Consider the following 19,404-nt stretch of genomic DNA (forward strand, 5'->3'; position numbering starts at 1 on the left):
ATATATATATAATGGTAAGGCCATTTTGTGTGTGTGTGTGTGTGTGTGTGTGTGTGTGTGTGTGTGTAAGTTTTCAGGACTGACCAATCTGTACTGGACAACTAATATGGGTGCCCATCCCTGGGAAAGGCTAGTTCTCTCTCTACCATCAATTGTTAGTTGCCTATAGTCTTTTTCTAGGGATGGAACACAGTGAAATTTTCCCTACTTCCAAATTAGCATATCTATTATTATTTCCATTTTGAATATACTCTTGAGTCGTTTTAACTGTTTTCACTTTACTAACATAGACAATATTCAGTTTGACTGATAGTATCTGTTTGTCTAGCCACTCCATTAGACTGAGTTTTGAAAAGGAAATAGGTTTTTTTAATCTTCGTATCCCTAAAACCTTGTATGCAGAGAAAGGTGAAGTATGTATGTATGTAGGAATATTGATGAGCTGTACCATTAGTTATATTAAGTGGAACAAATGGGGCACCACAATACTTTAATATATACCAGATTTACTTCAACAAAACTATTTAATTTGAATATATCATAAAGAAAACTAAAAAATTCTGAGTCATCCTGCTTAAAAAATTAAACTAAAATTTATTCATATATTTCACTTAGTATATCAAAATACCATTTAATGTGTTACAAAAACTATAATGTAAAATAAGTTGTGAAAATGCTAATAAGTTCATTTACACTATTTTTGGTTGCTTGTTTGTTTTTTAATTTGTCATGGGACTTGCTCTATAGACCAGGATGGCCTGCTACTCAGAGACTCACCTGCCTTTGCCTCCTAGGTGCTGGGATTAAAGGTCTGAGTCAACACCACCCAGTGATAGTTTACACTCTTAACTAAGCATTTTAATTTTGATAACTTATCTTCTAGGCTAGGCATGGTGGTGTATGCCTTTAATCCCAGCACTTCAGAGGCAAAAGCAGGTGGATCTCTTCAAGTTTAAGCCCAGTCTGGTCTACAAAGCAAGATCCAGGACAGCCAGAGCTACACAACAGAGAGAACCTTCAGAAATTCCACAACCTTCTGAGTTAACATACATATCATGCTAGTCTGCATACAGCATAATGGGCGACAGGTTGGCAGTTCATTCCTATGGGTTATACTTTATTCTATTCATCCCTCTACTCTCCATCTTTGTGTTCTCTACTCTGCTATTCCTTCCTTCCCTGTGTGATCGGTTTCTGATTTTGTATCAGACTTTCCACTGTCCTTTCTCCTTTCCCTTAGTGTTACCTGCTCTATTCTCATATTTCTCGAGATTCATCTGTCTGTCTGTCTGTCTGTCTGTCTGTCTGTCTGTCTCTCACTCATACACACAAATCTAGCTGGCATATATGATAGAAAATGTGGTATTTTTAAAATTTGGCTTATTTCACTTAACGATTTCTAATTTTAGCCATTTTTTTTTTACAAAAGTCTTGATTTCAGTGTTCCTTACAGCTACATAAAACTACTTTCCAAAGATTTATTTTAATTTCTATGTGTGTGTGTTTTTGTGTGAATATGTGTATATGTATATGTGGATGTCTGAGTCTCTGCTGAAATTAGAGTTAAAGGTGATTGTAAACCACCTAATGTGTGTGCTGTGAACCAAATTCCAACCCCCTGGAAGAGCAGGAAGTGCTTGTATTCACAGAACACTCAAATCTCTCTAGTCCCTAAATTCCATTTTCAATATTTTCTACAACTCCTTTATTTATTCATCTGTCAGCAGACATTTAGGCTGGTTCAACAAACATGGATGTGCAAGCACCTCTTTAATATTTTGACTTAATCTACTTTGAGTGGTTGGTATAGGTGTGTCTAGGGCAGATCTCTTTGCACTTATTTGAGGAACTGTCACACTTATTTCTAGTGGCTGCAGTAGTTTACATTGGTCCCTAAAGTGTATACAGGCTAATGTTTATTACCATTTATTTCCTTGATGATAGCCATTCCTACTGCAGTGAAATAGACTCTCACCACCTTCTAACTTTTTCATTTTCCCAATGGCAAAGGATTATTAACATTTTTAAAATTATTGAATGTTAATATTTCTTTTAAAATTATCAAAACTATAATATTATTATTATTATTTGTGTGTGTGAGTGTATGCATTCATATGTGTGAATGTAAACACACAGACATGCATTCTATGGAGTGCATGTGGAGATAGGAGGACACTCTGTGGTATCAGTTTTCCTCTTCTCCTTTTTGTGGGTTCTGAGGGTTGAACTCAGGTTGTAGGGTTTGAATGACAAGTGCCTTTACCACTCAGCTGTCTTCTGGCCTACTGAGGCTTCCTTTGAGAAAAACTGTTCAATTCATTGTTCTATTTAAGGATGGATGCTTATGTAATGTATAATTTTGTAGCTACTTTGCACACATTTCTATAAATTCACTGTTTTACACCTCTTTGTACCACTTCACATGCTACTTATATAATAGGGTATAAGGTCAAAGTAATATTTCAGACAGGTGTGGTAAATGTAAATTGGTGAGATAAAGGAAGTGGGCAGAGGAAGAGGAGAAATAGAGGAGAAATAAAGTTAGATGAAAGAAGGGAAAGGAGTGAAGAAAGATGTCAGAGGGAAAGTGAGACAGGAAGAGTTTTGAGAAAAAAAATCAAATAATTGCAAAAAGAAAATAATAAGACATCCCAGTAATAAAAGCTTAAAACCCAACAAGAATAAAATGTAAGAATGGGCATAAAATAGTAAAATAAGAGCATTTAAAAAGCAGTAAATTAAAGTGAAAATATTAAATATAGAGAGGGTGTGGCAAAAGCAGAAACAATAAGAAAAGTCAACAAGCAGTCAACCAACTGAGCAAAAAACAAGTGCACACAAAGGGACACCAGTGAAAGACCCAGAAAACAAGTCCAGTAATGAAAAATCGGGTGGACAAATTTAACACACTATTAAGTGGAATAACAAATAGAAACCAGAACATATGAATAATACAATAAAGTGACAAAAGTGATGAATGTATAGTAAATAGGAAAAAAACATAAGAGATAGAATAGAGACAGGGAGATAGAAGGAGGGATGAGAGGAGGGGGAGAGAGAGAGAGAGAGAGAGAGAGGGAGAGGGAGAGAGAAAAGAAGAAGAAGAAGAAGAAGAAGAAGAAGAAGAAGAAGAAGAAGAAGAAGAAGAAGAGGAGGAGGAGGAGGAGGAGGAGNGGAGGAGGAGGAGGAGGAGGAGGGGAGGGGAGGGGAGGGGAGGGGAGGAGAGGAGAGAGTAAACATGCTTTACTTTTGGAGACTTCCAGCCTTGTGCACAGGGCAAAAGTGTCTCTTGAATCTGTAGACTCTCTTTCTTATGGTTTATATTTTTGTGGTCAATATTGTACAAGTGTCTTATACACATAAAAGCTGTGTGTACCTCACTAGCATTTCTTCTGTGTTTATGTACCAGTGCCTCTGCTGTCTGTACTTAGCTTTACACTCCATGGACCGGGAAGATGCTCTTCTGTCTCTCTCCCCAGCCCTCCCAGGAGACATCCTAAATTGTGTTCTCTAGGGTGGCTAATGTGTTATCTGAGATGTTGCCTCTGTGCATATGGAATTTGAGAAGTGCCCACAGTACTGAGGTTGATACAGGTGAAGGATTGGAGTTCCCACCTTCAAACACTCTTAAATAACCTTTCTGGAAGGATGAAGCTGTGGGTATCATACATACCTGTGGAACTTCAGTCCTACAGCTGCAGAGAACAAGTTTGATAAACCCATTGGCCTCAGCCTGAGAGTTATCAAGCTCCAGGGTTAGTCAGAGCTGGTAAAATCTGCTCTTGACCTAGGTGGGGGCTAACCCTCTGATGCACTTGTAAGCAATGCTGTGGCTCCTGCTTCCTAATCTTGTCAGCATCAGCTACCTCGCTCTGCACAACTGACTTCTTCACCCTTCCCCTCACTCAGGACCTGTGACAGGCCAACTTAAAGCTTCCTGATATGTGGTTGTTCCCTAAACTTAGATCCCCATGGTAGTTCCATTTTGAACAATAGGTTCCCTCTGGAGATGGTACTCAGTGCTATCCCCTGAGACAGAGTGACAGAGTGGGCTTCCACTTCACCACTGACCCGTTTGCTAGAGGAATGAGCTTTTTCACTTTGCCCATAATTTTTAAAATTGATTCCTTACCAATTTTACATCTTGTTCTCCAGTGGTTTGGTAGAAGCCAAAGGGCTTGCAATAGACCAATGACTCATTGCAAGAACATTTTCAGGTATAGCTGTTTGGACAAAAGAGTATATGTACTGAGTGACACATCATAACACCACAGCTTCCTCCGTGAGGAATGAGCTTTTGAAGGCTACAGCTTGGTTTTCAGGGTAGGGCTCCAGGCCTCTTTGTCCATCTCTCCCTTTGGAGGTGGTTTCTTCTCATACAAAGTGACTTTGTAGTCGAAGCTGTCATGCAAGGTGACTTTGTAGTCGAAGCTGCGTTTGAATTACGGGTAGTTTTTTTTTTTTTTTGGTTCCTTGCTTATCTCTATGACAGGATTTTCCCTGTCCAATCTATTTAAATATTAGTGTAGCAGGATGCCTGTGATTTGGAGAGTTGGAGAAGCAGAGAGGACAGGAGAGAGGTAGAAGCCAAGATGGAGGTGGACAGACAGTAAGAGATCCTGATCCCACGTGGTTTTAAATAGCCACAGGTAGTTATGAATATTATATAGGGATAGAATAATTGAGATAACCTGTCTGACCTAGGTGGGCAGCTTGTATCATTATCAATTGGCTCTGCAATTATTGTGTGGGCATCTTGTGAATTCAGAATTTATTGATATATAAATCGGACTTATTAATTATAAGCTTCTAGAGTTTTGCTTCTAAAAGTTTCTTGAGGGTTGTGGTGGCTAGCCGCAGGTTGGACCGTCTTGTGTGGGGCCTGTGTGGCAGCAAAGGGAACTCAGGAGCTTCGTCCCTGCAGGAGAGTTTGCAGGCAAGAGTAGCTCGATGGAGCGTGGGAACTTCTTGGTTAAATTTTTAATATTTCCTGCAACAGACCTCTTTTCTTTACACCTTCTACATATGGTTTCCTTCCCTCTCTGGATTTCTGAGCTCTTGCTTTCCTTTTCTTTTTGGTCTGAAGTCTACTTTTCCCCTGTAGCATGCAGTTTCTACTACCCTGCCTGAAGCTCTGGGCAAACCCATGCTACCAGCCACCACCCAGAAGTTGGGGATAAAACACCCACAAACACCCACACCGAGAGAGAGAGAGAGAGAGAGAGAGAGAGAGAGAGAGAGAGAGAGAGAGAGAACTTATTTTCAATACACTTTTTAACTCAATGACCAGTCACTTGTAAGCCTCCCATGGCTAACATGCCCTTACCTTCATCAGTTCAACACCTCTATGCCCTCAGCTTAGTTGCTCAGTTACCTTCAATCCTAGCTCAGCATCTCTAAATCTGCCCTCAATTTATTTGCCCAGTTTCATTCTCTTTGCTCAGCACACCATATTTATCCTTAGCTCAGTTTTCTTTTTAATCTCCCACTTGCTACCCCAGACCCACCGAGGCAAGCGGCCAATAATCACTCCACCAGAGATCTCACATGGCTGGTAGCTGTCTTTCTCTCCAAAGCATGGCAAATTTTTCTTTTCTTGCATCTCCTAGCCTTCCTGCCAGAACCTGGCAGTCCCACCTCTTCTGCCTAGCCAGTGACAGCTAGAATCTTTATTGATCGAATTATCAATTATGTTTCACATACAGATTCCAGATCAAAGCATTGGAACCATACCAACATTTCCTCTATTCTGACTTTGACTAGTTTACATGACAGCAGCTTCTACCACCTTACAACCAACTTCTGAGTAAAATCTTTATAATGCTTTTACATTTTAAGTGCATCACCATATTGCCAACCATGCTTCAAGTTTTATTTACACATGTGGATAGAGATTGTCATAGTACATAAAAAAAAATTGAGACCAAGAGCAAGCCCTGTAAATTCATGAATTAAATATGTATTTGAAATGCTTTTCTATATAAAATTATTTTTAAGACCATGAATTTTTACAAAATGTTTTCTTCTATTGTTTTTTACTTCGTGTTGCTTTCTAGCTAATGTACTATATGAAGGAAATTAAATTTAAATCACATGAGGATAAATGGGTAGTTCTGGATGATAATGGAGATTTGAAATATGGACATTATGATGTCTTAAACTGGCACTTAGATGATAAGGGAGAAATTTCCTTTGTGACAGTTGGGAGATTTAACTTCAGATCTGCAAAGTTTGAGCTCATTATTCCAACGAATTCTACAATATTTTGGAACACTGAGTCATCAAGGGTGAGTTGAACTGATTATGTTATTTTCTTTATATTTATAGAAGTTTATATATTTTTAAAGATACCAATGAAATGTGGAAGTCTGAAAAATTATTCTAAATAGAAATCAGTTTTCCTTTCTAAAATTTATTTAAAATATAACATGATTCATATTTTTAACTTTTGGAATATTTTCTTGGATTTTGTTATTAACTATTACTTTCAGTATGTTACCTTCTCAAGTACTCTGACCATAGTCATTTTTGACCTCCTTTGTTTTATTTTATTTTTCAATTTATGTAGTGATGAGGAGTGTGCATGTGTATGTATGATATGAGCTTAACTGGTTCAACCCAAGTGAGATCCCATCTTTGGGAGAGGGAAGTGACTACCAGGTCCACCACTTTTGAAAATACTATTTGCAATTGCTGGCAAAAAGAATATCAATTTTCTTCAATTGAATGTTACTTGACATATGAACCCTTCAGGGCAGATCCCATGCCCAGAAATAGTTGACTAAGATGAAATGAATTCCAGTGTGTGTGTGTGTGTGTGTGTGTGTGTGTGTGTGTGTTCAGGCAGTTATTTTGGTTTGGGATTACATTTGTTTTGTTTTATTATATTTTGTTTGCTTGTTTTGTTTTTTGCTTTATTCATGTTTTATTTTTTTCCTTTCTTATGAAAGGGAAAGAAGAAAGAACATGAGGATACATGGGTAGGGAGAAGGAAAAGATTTAGGAAGAGATGAGAGAGGGAGAAAAAGACCACTGAAATATACTATATGAAAAAATTTAAATAAAAAAGAAGTACTTTCTCATCGCTAGAATAGGATATAAATCAATTTGTGAATATCACCTTTATTCAGTATTTTAAAGTATATATCTTTATATATATCTATATCCTATGAAAGGAGGGTTGTGCTTGACATGAAAATGTATACATTGACTTAGCAAGAAAATATTTCTGGAATATTATTCTTGTGCAGTTCTGTGATGTCTTTTAAATTTTCTCCTTGGAACTGACCTAATTGTGTGTTTTTTTTTTTTTTTTACCATTTATGAAACATCTTTAACTTTAATATTATATTGAGTTGATTATGTGGGAGACAATATATTTCAGGTTTTCAGGAAGATGATTAGAATGTTAAATTATTTTAAACAGGAACAGACTAAGCAAACTATCCCATATGCCATATCTCATGTGGTACTAGTTTACTCTTGACCATCAAGATGATAAAGAATTGTCACTCCACTTAGTTCAGCAATTCCAGAGTCAATCACAAGATTGTCCTTTAGCCAAAGTTCTTTCTAGGCTCTCCATATTGTCATGCTTTCTTTGCTTTCTTTGCTCAGTATCCTGGGTTGTTCTCTTTTATTAATAGGACATGTCTCCTTGGAAATACAAACCAGCACTTTCAACATTTCACAAGTGGGGATGTTTTGAGGCTTTTTAAATGTCTACTATCTTTGTCTTTGCTAGCGTCCAGATTCATTTTGCACACAAGTGTGTCCTCCAGGGACCCGGAAGGGGATTCGTCAGGGGCAACCCATATGCTGCTTTGATTGCATCCCATGTGCTGATGGATATGTGTCAGAGAAACCAGGTAGAGATGGCCATTTTTGCATTGGTAGTAGTACAGTTAAATTAACCAAGGGATGCCAAGAGAAGTCCCTATAAATCTCTATAAGAAGAGTATAACAAAATTTCATGAAACCCATAAAATTTTCCTGTATGCAGTATGACCAAAAAAAATATGAGTTTTTACTTCTGATATAAGACAATACCTACCACCATGAAGTTCATAAAGAAATACCAAACAAAATAAATAAAATGTGAAATATAAATCAATTCATAAAATCTTCACATTGCTTACTTTTTAAGTAGATTCAGCACTAGTTGGGAAAAGATCACCCAATTGACTTAAGGTTCTAAGCACTGAAAGTACATGCATTGCACAGTTGCTGTGGAATGAACTGCTATGACAGCCTGCTCAGTTGCAGATCTCTGTAGGTGACTTAGGCAGATTAGTTATGTGTAAGGTGTTGACCAGGTTTATTTATATTTTCATTTGGTTTTTGGTTGAGGGACTGAAGATGTGCTTGTACTTTTTCACATAGCCCCTCAAGAGTAGTCAAGTAAAAATGATAAGATGGTCTGTGATAGTATAAGCAGCCCATAAACTACACAACTCCCTAGCAACAGTTCCCTGGGATCCCACACAGAATTCTACTCAAGGATGTCCAGATCAGGAGTCAGAGTGGTTGAAAGCAAACACCACTCTTTACTTGATTTTTAAAATTAACACTAAACGGGCCCATTTGATCACCTGCCATAACCTCTCCTTAACTAGCTTTTCCTTATTCAAAAATGCTTGCTTTTAGAGCCTTCCTCCAGTTTTAGCTTCTTAGCATCAGGGACCATGACTGGTGGTTTTCTTTTCCTTCCCATCATCATCCTAATCACTCATTGAAATGAGCATCTAGAGTTGGCGATATTTGTGTGTGCACTTGCATGATTCTCCTTCATGAAGGAATATTGGATGAGAGACTGAAAACACAAAGGGTTTGACAAGCTGTGTCCCAGTCATTTTGATTGTTTCATATCAGAAGCTGTGACTTCCTCCTTCCTGGGCTGTTCTCGAATTTATTAAAGACACAGATATTGTCCTTCAATAGACAGTTGGAGTAGAAAGAAAGGAGCGCATCAATAGAACAACCAGTTCAAGAAAGTGTGGGTTGAGAGGAAATGCTCAAGTCCTGAAGGTGAAAACAACCCTCAACCTATCACTGTATCTATAGACACTAAGAATAATTTCCCACTATTAAATCTAAGATATTGTATATATTTTATAACAGATTTCCAGTAAACATTGTCCAGGTCTTTAACTTTCTTAGACTGTTCACAGTTAAAAGTGACACCTGGGTTCCATTGAAGTCAGTTCTCTGGTTTTTTTCTCAATAGGACAAAGGGAATGTGATCCATGCAGTGAAGATGACTGGTCCAATGCAGAGAAGAGCAAGTGTGTGCCAAAGCTTGTGGAATTCCTCGCTTATGAGGAGGCCCTGGGGTTCACTCTTGTCATCCTGTCCATCTTTGGGGCACTTGTGGTCTTGGCAGTCACTGTTGTGTATGTAATCCACAGACACACTCCATTGGTGAAAGCCAATGACCGGGAGCTGAGCTTCCTCATTCAGATGTCTCTGGTCATCACTGTGCTGTCATCTATGCTGTTCATAGGCAAGCCATGCAACTGGTCCTGCATGGCCCGCCAGATCACTCTGGCACTGGGCTTTTGCCTTTGTCTGTCTTCCATTCTAGGAAAGACTATTTCACTCTTTTTTGCCTATAGGATTTCTGTATCCAAAACCCGCCTTATATCTATGCACCCCATTTTTCGAAAACTAATTGTACTGATCTGTGTTGTAAGAGAGATTTGTGTATGTGCAGTATACTTGGTGTTGGAGCCACCACGGATGTTCAAGAACATTGAAATTCAAAATGTAAAGATCATCTTTGAATGCAATGAAGGTTCTATTGAGTTTCTGTGCTCCATATTTGGGTTTGATGTTTTTCTGGCTCTGCTGTGTTTTCTTACAACCTTTGTGGCTCGCCAGCTGCCAGATAACTATTATGAAGGGAAATGTATCACTTTTGGGATGCTGGTCTTTTTCATTGTCTGGATCTCTTTTGTTCCTGCTTACTTGAGCACCAAAGGCAAATTCAAGGTGGCTGTGGAAATATTTGCCATTTTGGCATCCAGCTATGGCTTGTTAGGCTGTCTATTTCTTCCCAAGTGCTTCATTATCTTGCTGAGGCCAAAGAGGAACACTGATGAAACTGTTGGTGGAAGAGTCCCCACTGTTGACAGGAGCATCCAGCTGACCTCAGCTTCTGTGAGCAGTGAGCTGAACAACACTACAGTTTCCACTGTTCTGGATGAGTAGAGCTGTGAACCCTAAGTGACATGCAGGGATGTCACCTAGCATGACACCCTTGCTCAACCTTCATTTTTATGTTTCATCTGAAGCACCTGCTGATGTTGTAGGGTAATATTAGTTGTGGGAGTGTTGATGTAAGGTTAACCTGGCAAATGGTATCTTGTTCTGTGACATGCTATTCAACATAGATTAGAACATCACTTGAGATTGAAATTGGAAAACCTTTTATTAAGATTTAAAACAGAGGATATAAATAAACACAGTTTATCAGATATTGTGTTAAATTGGCTAATAAGTGTTTTTTATTTTTAGTTTCTTTTCAATAAGTTTACATTAAATAGAATACAGGTTTCACACAGTCCTTTTCTCATTCTGTTGATACCTCTCTGAAATAGTTCTATATTTTAAATCATGGCTCTGAAGTCTGAGGAAATGGCTGAATTGTTAAGAGCCCTGGCACTTTCTACAGCAGACCCAGGTTAGTTTCTTCTCTCTGTCATGCTGGCTCACAATTGTTTGCAACTCAGATCCAGGGACACCAATTCCCTCTTCTGGGTACCAGGCCTCCACATGGTTCACAATAATGCATTACAATCAGAACACTAGTACATGTAAAATAAAAGAAATGAAAAATTACTATTCTGAAGCTTTCCCTGGGAGCAGAAGCTTTAAGAGTTCTTGGAACATAACCTGTGCTTTCAAAGACATGAGAGTGAGGGGTTTGAAGCACTGCTAGAATTCAGTTTCCTCTTAAGGTACTAATGATGACAGATATGCATCTCTGTAACAAGGTATGATCCTGCTCCCGGTTTTTCTGGGAGAGAATATGTGCTAAAGTGTCTGAGTTTCAAATCATTCTTCTGGGAAATAAGTTCAAAGAGCGTTGTTATGCCAGCCCAGTCTTAATTAGATTATATGGTAAAAATCTATGGCAAACATTTACCTAGACCAAGGCTTAGTATGCAAGATTCTTTTTTCTTAAAGATGTATTTATTTTATACATGAGAGTACACTGTAACTGTCTTCAGACACACCATAGGAGGGCATTGGATCTAATTACAGGTGGTTGTGAGCCTTCATTTGGTTGCTTAGGTTTGAACTCAGGACCCCTGTAAGAGCTGTCAGTGCTCTCAACCGCTGAGCCATCTTTCCAGCCCCAGTATGCAAGACTTCTTAAAAATATTTTTTTAATGTCATACAGTGATAGATAATTGCCCTCTGACTATATGGTTACTGTAATTTTACTTTCCATATGTAAATGTTATAGATATATTTTCAGTCTCCTTAACATGCAACAGAAAAATAACCTATATATTTTTATAAGCACATGAGTTAAATATGTGGCAAACAGAACTTATAGAACTGTGGATAGCATAAATTACATGTGTTCATTTGAGTAGAGAAGCATAAGAAGACCAGCACATGGTATGTTTTCAAAAGAGCTTAATATTTGTGATTTTTAGTTCCTCAAACTTGACAGAGATTTCTTCTGTAGATGTGTCAGAGCAGAAAGTGATACCATGATGACAAGCTAGTCAGGGAAAGTCAGAATCTTATTTATTGATTTAACAAGAAAAGATTATTTTGGACCAGATATAGGGAATGACCTTCCCATAACTTAAATGAGAAGTTTATATAAAGCCTTGGTAAAATTCAAAGTGATCACATTTGCTTGAGGGACACTGCATACCAGTGTTTTCAATATGGGCATCTACTCACCTATTTATTGCACAATATGTTCCCGGTGTTCTTCATCATACCCCTTATAATCATTAGATAAGTTTATATCACAAGTATGAAGAGGACGACACTTGCTTTCTTTGGACACTATTGTTTTATTCTATTTGTCTATTTACTTGGCTTGTCATTCACAGGGCTATACTCTGGAAAAGAGAAAATGATTTTCAAATTGTAGAGCAATATAGAAAACAAAAATCCACAAATCAACTCCTTTTTCAATTGTTCACACAATTTGGAAGACCTTAACAATATCTTTCAATTCTCAAACAAAGCTAGATGACCATATATTTAAAATGATCTGACTTGCTTTTCTACTCAAACTATTTTAATCTCAATGTCCTCAATTCCTTTTCTGAGATGTTGAATATTGAATGTACTCTCCTAATAATCAGTAAGTTCATTAAATTACAGATATAAAACACAAAATATTGTTTTGTCTTGCACACTTAATGACAATGTATACATCTTTTTACAGTTTTTAGTTATCTTATTGATTTTGGCACAGAAAATTGTCATAGAAATGGCTGATGGCAGTTAAAAATAAAAATATTTAAGTATCAAAGGATTTTAGTTTTATTTGTAGTGTTTTAATTTTGTAATTAATTACACATCAAACATTAAATAATTTTCTACAATATTAGAAGTTTTTTTAGATAAATATGCCATTTAAAAATTATATCTAGCATTAAGACCCAGTCACTCTTCCAGCACGGAGGGGAAAGTGGGTCACTGGTGCAGCTGTGACTAGTGAAAAACAGGAGAGCCATGAAGCCAACACAGCTGTGTGACGCAGTGTAGAGGAGCTGAGTCAGATGCTGTCTTTGTCATTGTGCTGGGTTTCATTTTGGGTTTCAGGTTTTTATTTGTCACATTTGTGGGAGACTTTTTACATTATGATTCATTCATGTCTTTTCCAAGAAAATTATTTCTGCTCTAAAAGACGTAACCTTATCTGATGCCACTCAGGAGTCTTCCTTGTGAAAGCACAAAAAGTTAGATAACCCCAGAGTTCTCCTGGCACACCTGCCCCTAAGCAATATCAGAAACAATAGATTTGCCAACAGATTAGATCACAGGCTTCCTCATTCATGTAGTTTATAGGACATTGTCCCATGAAAATAAAATTTTAGTAACTAAGTTACTTTGCCTAAAGTAACCTTTAAAAATACATACTGGTGACATGAAATTAATAAAAAAGAAATATAAGAATTTTCCAATCACAAGAAGAGTGGCTCATAGTAAATTACAGTGAAGTCTTTTAGCTAAAATACCAAGAAGTAAAAAATTAATAGAACTAGTCAGCTGGCAGTGTGAGGGACCTTTCAGACTTTTAAGCTACTTCAAACACAACATAGTATTCAAGCCTTGGGAACTTATCTAGACTGATTCAGATATTTTTCTAAGTGTTTAATGTTTTACTTTCCTGAAGAATAGAATGTCATACGTCACATAAATGCTCACATAGTCTAAAATGATTTGAGAATGATAATACCTATTCTCTCCGTACTTGTAACGCTTGTCCAGGAACAAAAATGCTATCTGTATTTCTTTTGAAATTGTAGGTTTGCCTCTTCTGTGGAATCTGCATGCATAAAGAAACATCATGATTACAGAGAAGATTAGCATGGCTTCTGTGCAAGGATGACACACAAATTCGTGAAGAGTTCCATATGTATTTTTTTTTTAAAGAAACATCATGATTGTTAGTCTGTATTATGAAATACTTTATGTGCCTTTTCCTTTTAATGGTCCTATGCTCTACAGTGTCAATTGGGTCTTAGACTTCTGGGAACAGGAGAAGGTCTCAAAAGTGATCAGAGACTGAGAGCTGGGAGGAAGTGGTAGGAGAGAGAATAGCAGATTGGGAAGTAGGCAGACTTAGTGTCCAGGAGACAGAAGAGTAGGGTCAGAGAAGACAGTTGATACAAAAAGAGATTTGAGGAGAGAAGAGAAAAGAGAGGGGAGAAGAGAAAAGAAGAGAATGAGCAGAATGAAAATAAGAAACAGTTGAAATTGAAAAGACAGTTGGTGACAGTTGAGACAGGAGGAGCTGAACTGAGCCAGAGAAGATATTGTTAGTGACAGATAGAAGAACCACCTGCAAAGAACCTACAAAGTAGCTAAAAAAAGAAAAAAAAAAAGAAATAAAACTCCACTAGTCGGTCATATTAAATATTCTCATCAAAGATCGAAGAAATACCATCAATCATGATGTTTCTTTATGTATGCAGATTCCAAAGAAAACACAAACTTATTTATTTTTAATTAAAGATTAAATATTAAAGATCAGCTGTGGTCTCTGATTCATTCACCCTTTACCCACCTCTGTCTGATCCTTATCTCCTCTGCTGGAAACTGCCTGACTTCTAGGGCTGGTCACTAGCAGCTTACCATTCTCCATTCCTAGATGAGGAGCTATGAACAGTAGATGGATTCTGGAAGAGGAAGAAAATTTCTTTAAGGGAGAAGACCCTAATAGGTTGGTTATACTCCAGAGGATGGTCCCACACCCATTAATACATGGACAGGGCAAAGTGGACTCAGGTTATAAAACAAAACATGATGTTGGGAGGGGGTAAAAGAGTGGCTTGTAGGTCTGGAAGGATTAGAGGAACGAGTGGAGGATGTGACTGAAATATATTGCATGCATGTATAATATTCTCAAAGAATTAATAAATTATTTTATTTTAAAATTTATTTCTAGTGAGACTGAAATTGTTGTTCATCCATGAATGTTGCTTTGTAAGAAAATTTTAAAAAGAATTTGGTACTGATGTTACTCACTGTATCTGAACATTTGCTTGTTGCTTATGATGGGCCTTAGGGAGAGGCCTGAATAATCTCAAGGTATTGTGTCAAAGTTATGAGAAGTAACAAAACCTTTAAGACAACATTATATGACATGTATAGGCTCTTTCAGTAAAAATAAACGTTTAGAGCATAGGCAGCTTAACTTCCTCACCAAAAGATTAATTCCTTGCTCATTAATATTGTTAATTAATGTGTAACTAATTAATTTATATTAATAAAATTTCTGACTGCAAGTAAGAAGTTCCAATATCCTAATTAAAACCATGAATGCACTTTTTGCTCAAGTGGGTGGTGTCCTGGGACTCAGAATCCCAGGAACCATACATCTCTGAAGGAAAAGTTATCCCAGTGGAAGGACATCTTAAGACACAGGAGCCCAGGAACCACATAGCTCTGAATTAGGTCAGTGTCCTTGAGAAGGTCATCCTGAGACATAGGTGCCAGGGAACCACACAGCTCTGGGGTGGGACAGTGTCCCAGTGGAAGAGCATTCTGAGACACAGGAGTTCAGGAACCACATTGCTGAGAGGAAAATTCAGCAGAGACATTGTAGCTCCTAAGGTAATATATCCCCAGCAGAGCTGAGGAGCTCAGGTGCCTCAGCTATGCTCCTGTTTTGCTCTTTCTCTTTATTACTCCTTTTCTTCTTCAGATAAGAGAGTCATGCGAGGCAGAAAACCTGATGAAAGAGATTTATTGGAGGGTCCAGGGTGTGGAGAAACAAATCCCAGAATGGATCTCCTCTACTCCCTGGAGTGGACACCAGGGAAATGTACAAAAGACAGTGTGGGGCAATGGGCTCTACACAGACAGCTTGGCTTGCAGTAGAGCTGAGATCTGAATCCTGGTAGAACCTGGTGGTGATAATTCACCTACACGGGATGGTAGGCGTTCCCTCATGTCTTCTGGACTCCTGTCTCTGTAGGAGAGATTTTGTCCAGGGTGAGTGGATGTCATCTTCCTTTACTGCCTGCCTGAGTTCTTCTAAGTTTGAGGTTTGGAGCAGGTACCAATTAAGGGGTTTATTTTGGCTGGTGTTGATATTAACTGGGAATTCCTGAGCAGGTTGACCTTTTAATTTTGTATCGGACTCCTGAGTAGCATGGGAGTCGGGGTTAGTTTTTGCAAGAGAGTCTTGAATCTTACAAAGTTGTTGAGTGGTAGATGGTTCAGGGTAAGGGACTATGGGGTTAGGTGGGCCTTCATCTATAAGTTTAGAAGGTATTTCGCTTTAAGGGCTTGGAGAAGTGGGAGGAGAGATGCCTCTCTCCGGGGAAGGTGGTAGCTCCTTAGGTTTTCTTTTTTAAATGAAGCCTTGCCTTTGAGTGGGAGAGGGAGGGGCCAGAGGAGCAGGTGGTTTAATTAGTTTTTCCTCTAAGGCATATGTGGGCAGGGGTGAGTAGATGGATTTTTATCTCTCTTATTAATTGGGTAAGTGCTGTGAGATCTGAAATGGAGTGGTTTTTAGGACCTGGATCTTTGGGTTCATCTGACTGAGGGTACTCAGCAGCTGTGTTGCTATCAGTTTGCCCTATTTTAGATGGCCCTATGCACTGCTTAATTGGCAAAAAATCACGGGAGGGTGTTTTACCTTCTCTGGTATCTTTGTTTGTTTGTTTGTTTGTTTGTTTTGAGACAGGGTTCCTCTGCGTAACCCTGGCTGTCCTGGAACTCACTTTGTAGACCAGGTTGGCCTCGAACTCAGAAATCATTCTGCCTCTGCCTCCTAAGTGCTGGGATTAAAGGCGTGTGCCACCACGCCCAGCCAGTATCTTTGTTTTTTGATGAGAGAATTTACTCTGATCCATGAGTCTGGGCTATAAATATTATCATTGGCAATGCATGGCTCTATCAGAAGGACTTCCTCCCAAAATAAGTAGGCTTGTTTTTTGGCTATCTTTATTCCTCATTGTTTTAGTAGGGCATGTATTTCCCTGGCCTCGGGTGATTTTTTTTTTTTTTTATATGATGGTGAGTTGCCCATGATAGAAAAGAGGAGAAGTGCTTGTACAATGGGAACATTCCCTTGGCCTATTTGGCTTCAGGGGTTCCACAGAGGTCCAAAATGCTAAGCCTTCCCACAGATTTAAGAACTGGGAGCTGGCCCTGTGGCTCTTAATTGGCTGTTGTGTTTCTTTTTTCTTTTCTTTCTTTCTTTCTTTCTTTTTTTTTTTTAAGGAGAAGTTAGAGAGTCTTTGCCAAAGCCTGCTTTGTGCTGTTGGAATTTAGACATAAGCCAGTGGGACCTTCAGCCAACATCAGAGACTAGCTTTGGCCAGAAGGCTTCAGTTGTCCCTTTAGCTTGTCTAAATCTAATGCATTGACCGAAAGCACAGCAGGAAAAGAGAGATTGTGTCCAGAGATGGGGGCCTCACCTTCCCTCAGTATTCGTTCGGTGCAGTCATGTTTGTTCATGTTTCACATCCGGGCATGTAGGGGAAGGAGGGGGGAAGGAGAGAGCCCATGTCCAACCAGAGTTCCGTGCTCTGGGCAGGCAGACTCAGGAGGACTGCAAGATGCTTTCCACTTGTCCATGGGTGGGCATCTAAGCCACTGACCCCACACAACAGGTGATAGACAAGGGGCAGTTCCCCCATACCAGGGGCCCCAGGGCAACACCCTAGGTCCCAGAGATATGGGAGAGAAGGCAGAGGGAGAGAGGTCCCCATGCAGGCAAGAGTCCTTAGTCCAGTTTGTGGCTGGAGCACAGAAAGGCCTTCTGATGGGAGATTAGGCACAGCTCATTAGGAGAAAGTCTATCCCATGGTCCAAGCACAGTGGGACTTGATGAACAGAGACAGTGTATGGTTTTAGAGCTTATTGTAGAAAGGCAGGGGGAAAGAGAAAAGGTAAAAGAGAGAAAGAGGGACTGGCCATGGTCAAGAGGAGGGAAGGGGGAAAGAGAGAAAGAGGAAAAACTAGAGAGTAAGAGGAGAGAGAGAGAGAGAGAGAGAGAGAGAGAGAGAGAGAGAGAGAGAGAGAGAAAGGAGAGAGAGAGAGTAAGAGAGGTTAGGGGCCAAGAGAGTGAGGAGGGGCCAAGTAGCCATATGATGGGTTTGTTACCTTGTTGTTGCTAGGTAACTGGGAGGAGTCTAGCCTGAAGGTCAGAAGCTTGAGGCATAGTCTACTGTGGGAGCTGTGGGGGCTGTAACTTCGACAGGAGCCAGAAGTCCAGGAGTCATGAGGAAACACCTACTGTCCTATGTAGGTGAATTATCACCACCAGGTTCTACTGGGGTTCAGATCTCAGCTCTACTGAAGACCAAGCTGTCTCTGTATAGCCCATTGCCCCACAGGACAGCACTTACATAGCATTTCTTAGTGGGCAGAGATGTTCAGAGTGCAGATTATTGTGATTTCTAGTCTTGAGTTCCTTACCAACTTGAACACAAAATTGAGTCACTTGAAAGAGGGCATTTCAACAAAGGAGTTGCTTCAATCAAATTGGGCATATCTGTGGGGCATTTTCTTGACTAATGTGGGAGAGCCCAGCCTACTGTGGATGGTAGTACCCTGGACATGTGGTCTTGGGTTGTATATGAGAGCAAGCTGAGGAAGCTTTTGAAAGCAAGCCAGTAAGCAGAGTTTTTTCATGGCGTCTGTATCATTTCTTGACACTAGATTCCTGCTGTGAATTCCTGTCCTGATTTCCTTCTGTGATGGAGTGTGACCTGAGAGTTGTTAGATGGAAAAAAAAAAAACACTCTGTTCACCCAAAGTTGTTTTTGGTCACTGCTCTGTAATTGCAACAGAGAAGCAAACTATGAAATAAGTAAATGTTAGTAGAATCTGGAGTTGCAGAAGTGGAGCTGAGTTGTGTTACATGGTTGTGGGTTTGAAGGGGTTAACTGCTAAAACATGGAAGCAGTTTGGAGGGTGTTTACTGTCCAGCTAGGTCAGCTGTATTCTGATGTCTCCATTCATGATGGAGAGCCACCAGGAAGTGAGAAGCAGAGAAGAGATGAGGCTAGGGCAGTTTCAAGGAGGTTCATCTGAGATGGATCACCCCTTCTCGTAGTATATTTGTTTCCTATTGGGAATTTTCATGGAAGAATTAACTACCAAAGAATTAGCCCAGAATATTAATTAACATGAAATTAGTCTTGTGTGGGTTTTAGTAGCACAAACACAAAACAAAAGAAAACATAAAGCAATAACTCTATCATGCATGTATTTGGTCAGCTCTAATAAAGATGCTTTGTGCTTTGTTTGTCATATGATTAATCTTCCCACTACTTCTCAGACAAGAACCCCATAATTTTGATGCAACATGCTGAAATTAATAATTATGTATTCCCTAATTCAATGTTCAAGTGCTCACCCATAGCAAGAAATTTCACCCTGAAATTCTGAGATTCTTTTGCAAGGAAATTATCTTACAATGATTGAGACATATTTAATATTTGATAAACCATTAATTGTAAAGAATAAAATAACACTATAAATTAGGACATCATTCTTACAAGAAGATATTTTTTAGCTGTAATAAGCCTTTTTTATAACAATGCATATGAGCTTAACAAAGGGTAGCTAAAAATTTAGATAAAACTATTTTATAACTATAAAGTTGCAGAAGAACAAATTTCTATTACATGTTGGAGTATAATTGACATTTTGTTGTACAGTTCATTGATAATCAAAACAGAAGTA

The 19,404-nt window shown here is 38.8% G+C and overlaps 1 protein-coding gene and 1 pseudogene across 1 annotated transcript in view; both read left to right on the forward strand.

The window, feature by feature from the left end:
* The window catches only part of LOC110320592 (vomeronasal type-2 receptor 1), a 20,603-nt gene extending 10,394 nt beyond the window's left edge, over window positions 1–10,209 (forward strand). The window contains exons 4-6 of the mRNA XM_021196680.1: window positions 6,057–6,287; window positions 7,745–7,868; window positions 9,227–10,209. Coding sequence (XP_021052339.1) covers window positions 6,057–6,287; window positions 7,745–7,868; window positions 9,227–10,209 — 1,338 coding nt within the window. The remainder of the gene's footprint in view (window positions 1–6,056; window positions 6,288–7,744; window positions 7,869–9,226) is intronic.
* Window positions 10,210–13,518: 3,309 nt separating this feature from the next.
* On the forward strand, window positions 13,519–13,619 carry LOC115064009 (annotated as a pseudogene).
* The last annotated feature ends 5,785 nt before the right edge of the window (window positions 13,620–19,404 follow it).

Source organism: Mus pahari, chromosome 4 (assembly GCF_900095145.1).
Source record: "Mus pahari chromosome 4, PAHARI_EIJ_v1.1, whole genome shotgun sequence".
NCBI classification, from domain to species: Eukaryota; Metazoa; Chordata; class Mammalia; order Rodentia; family Muridae; genus Mus; species Mus pahari.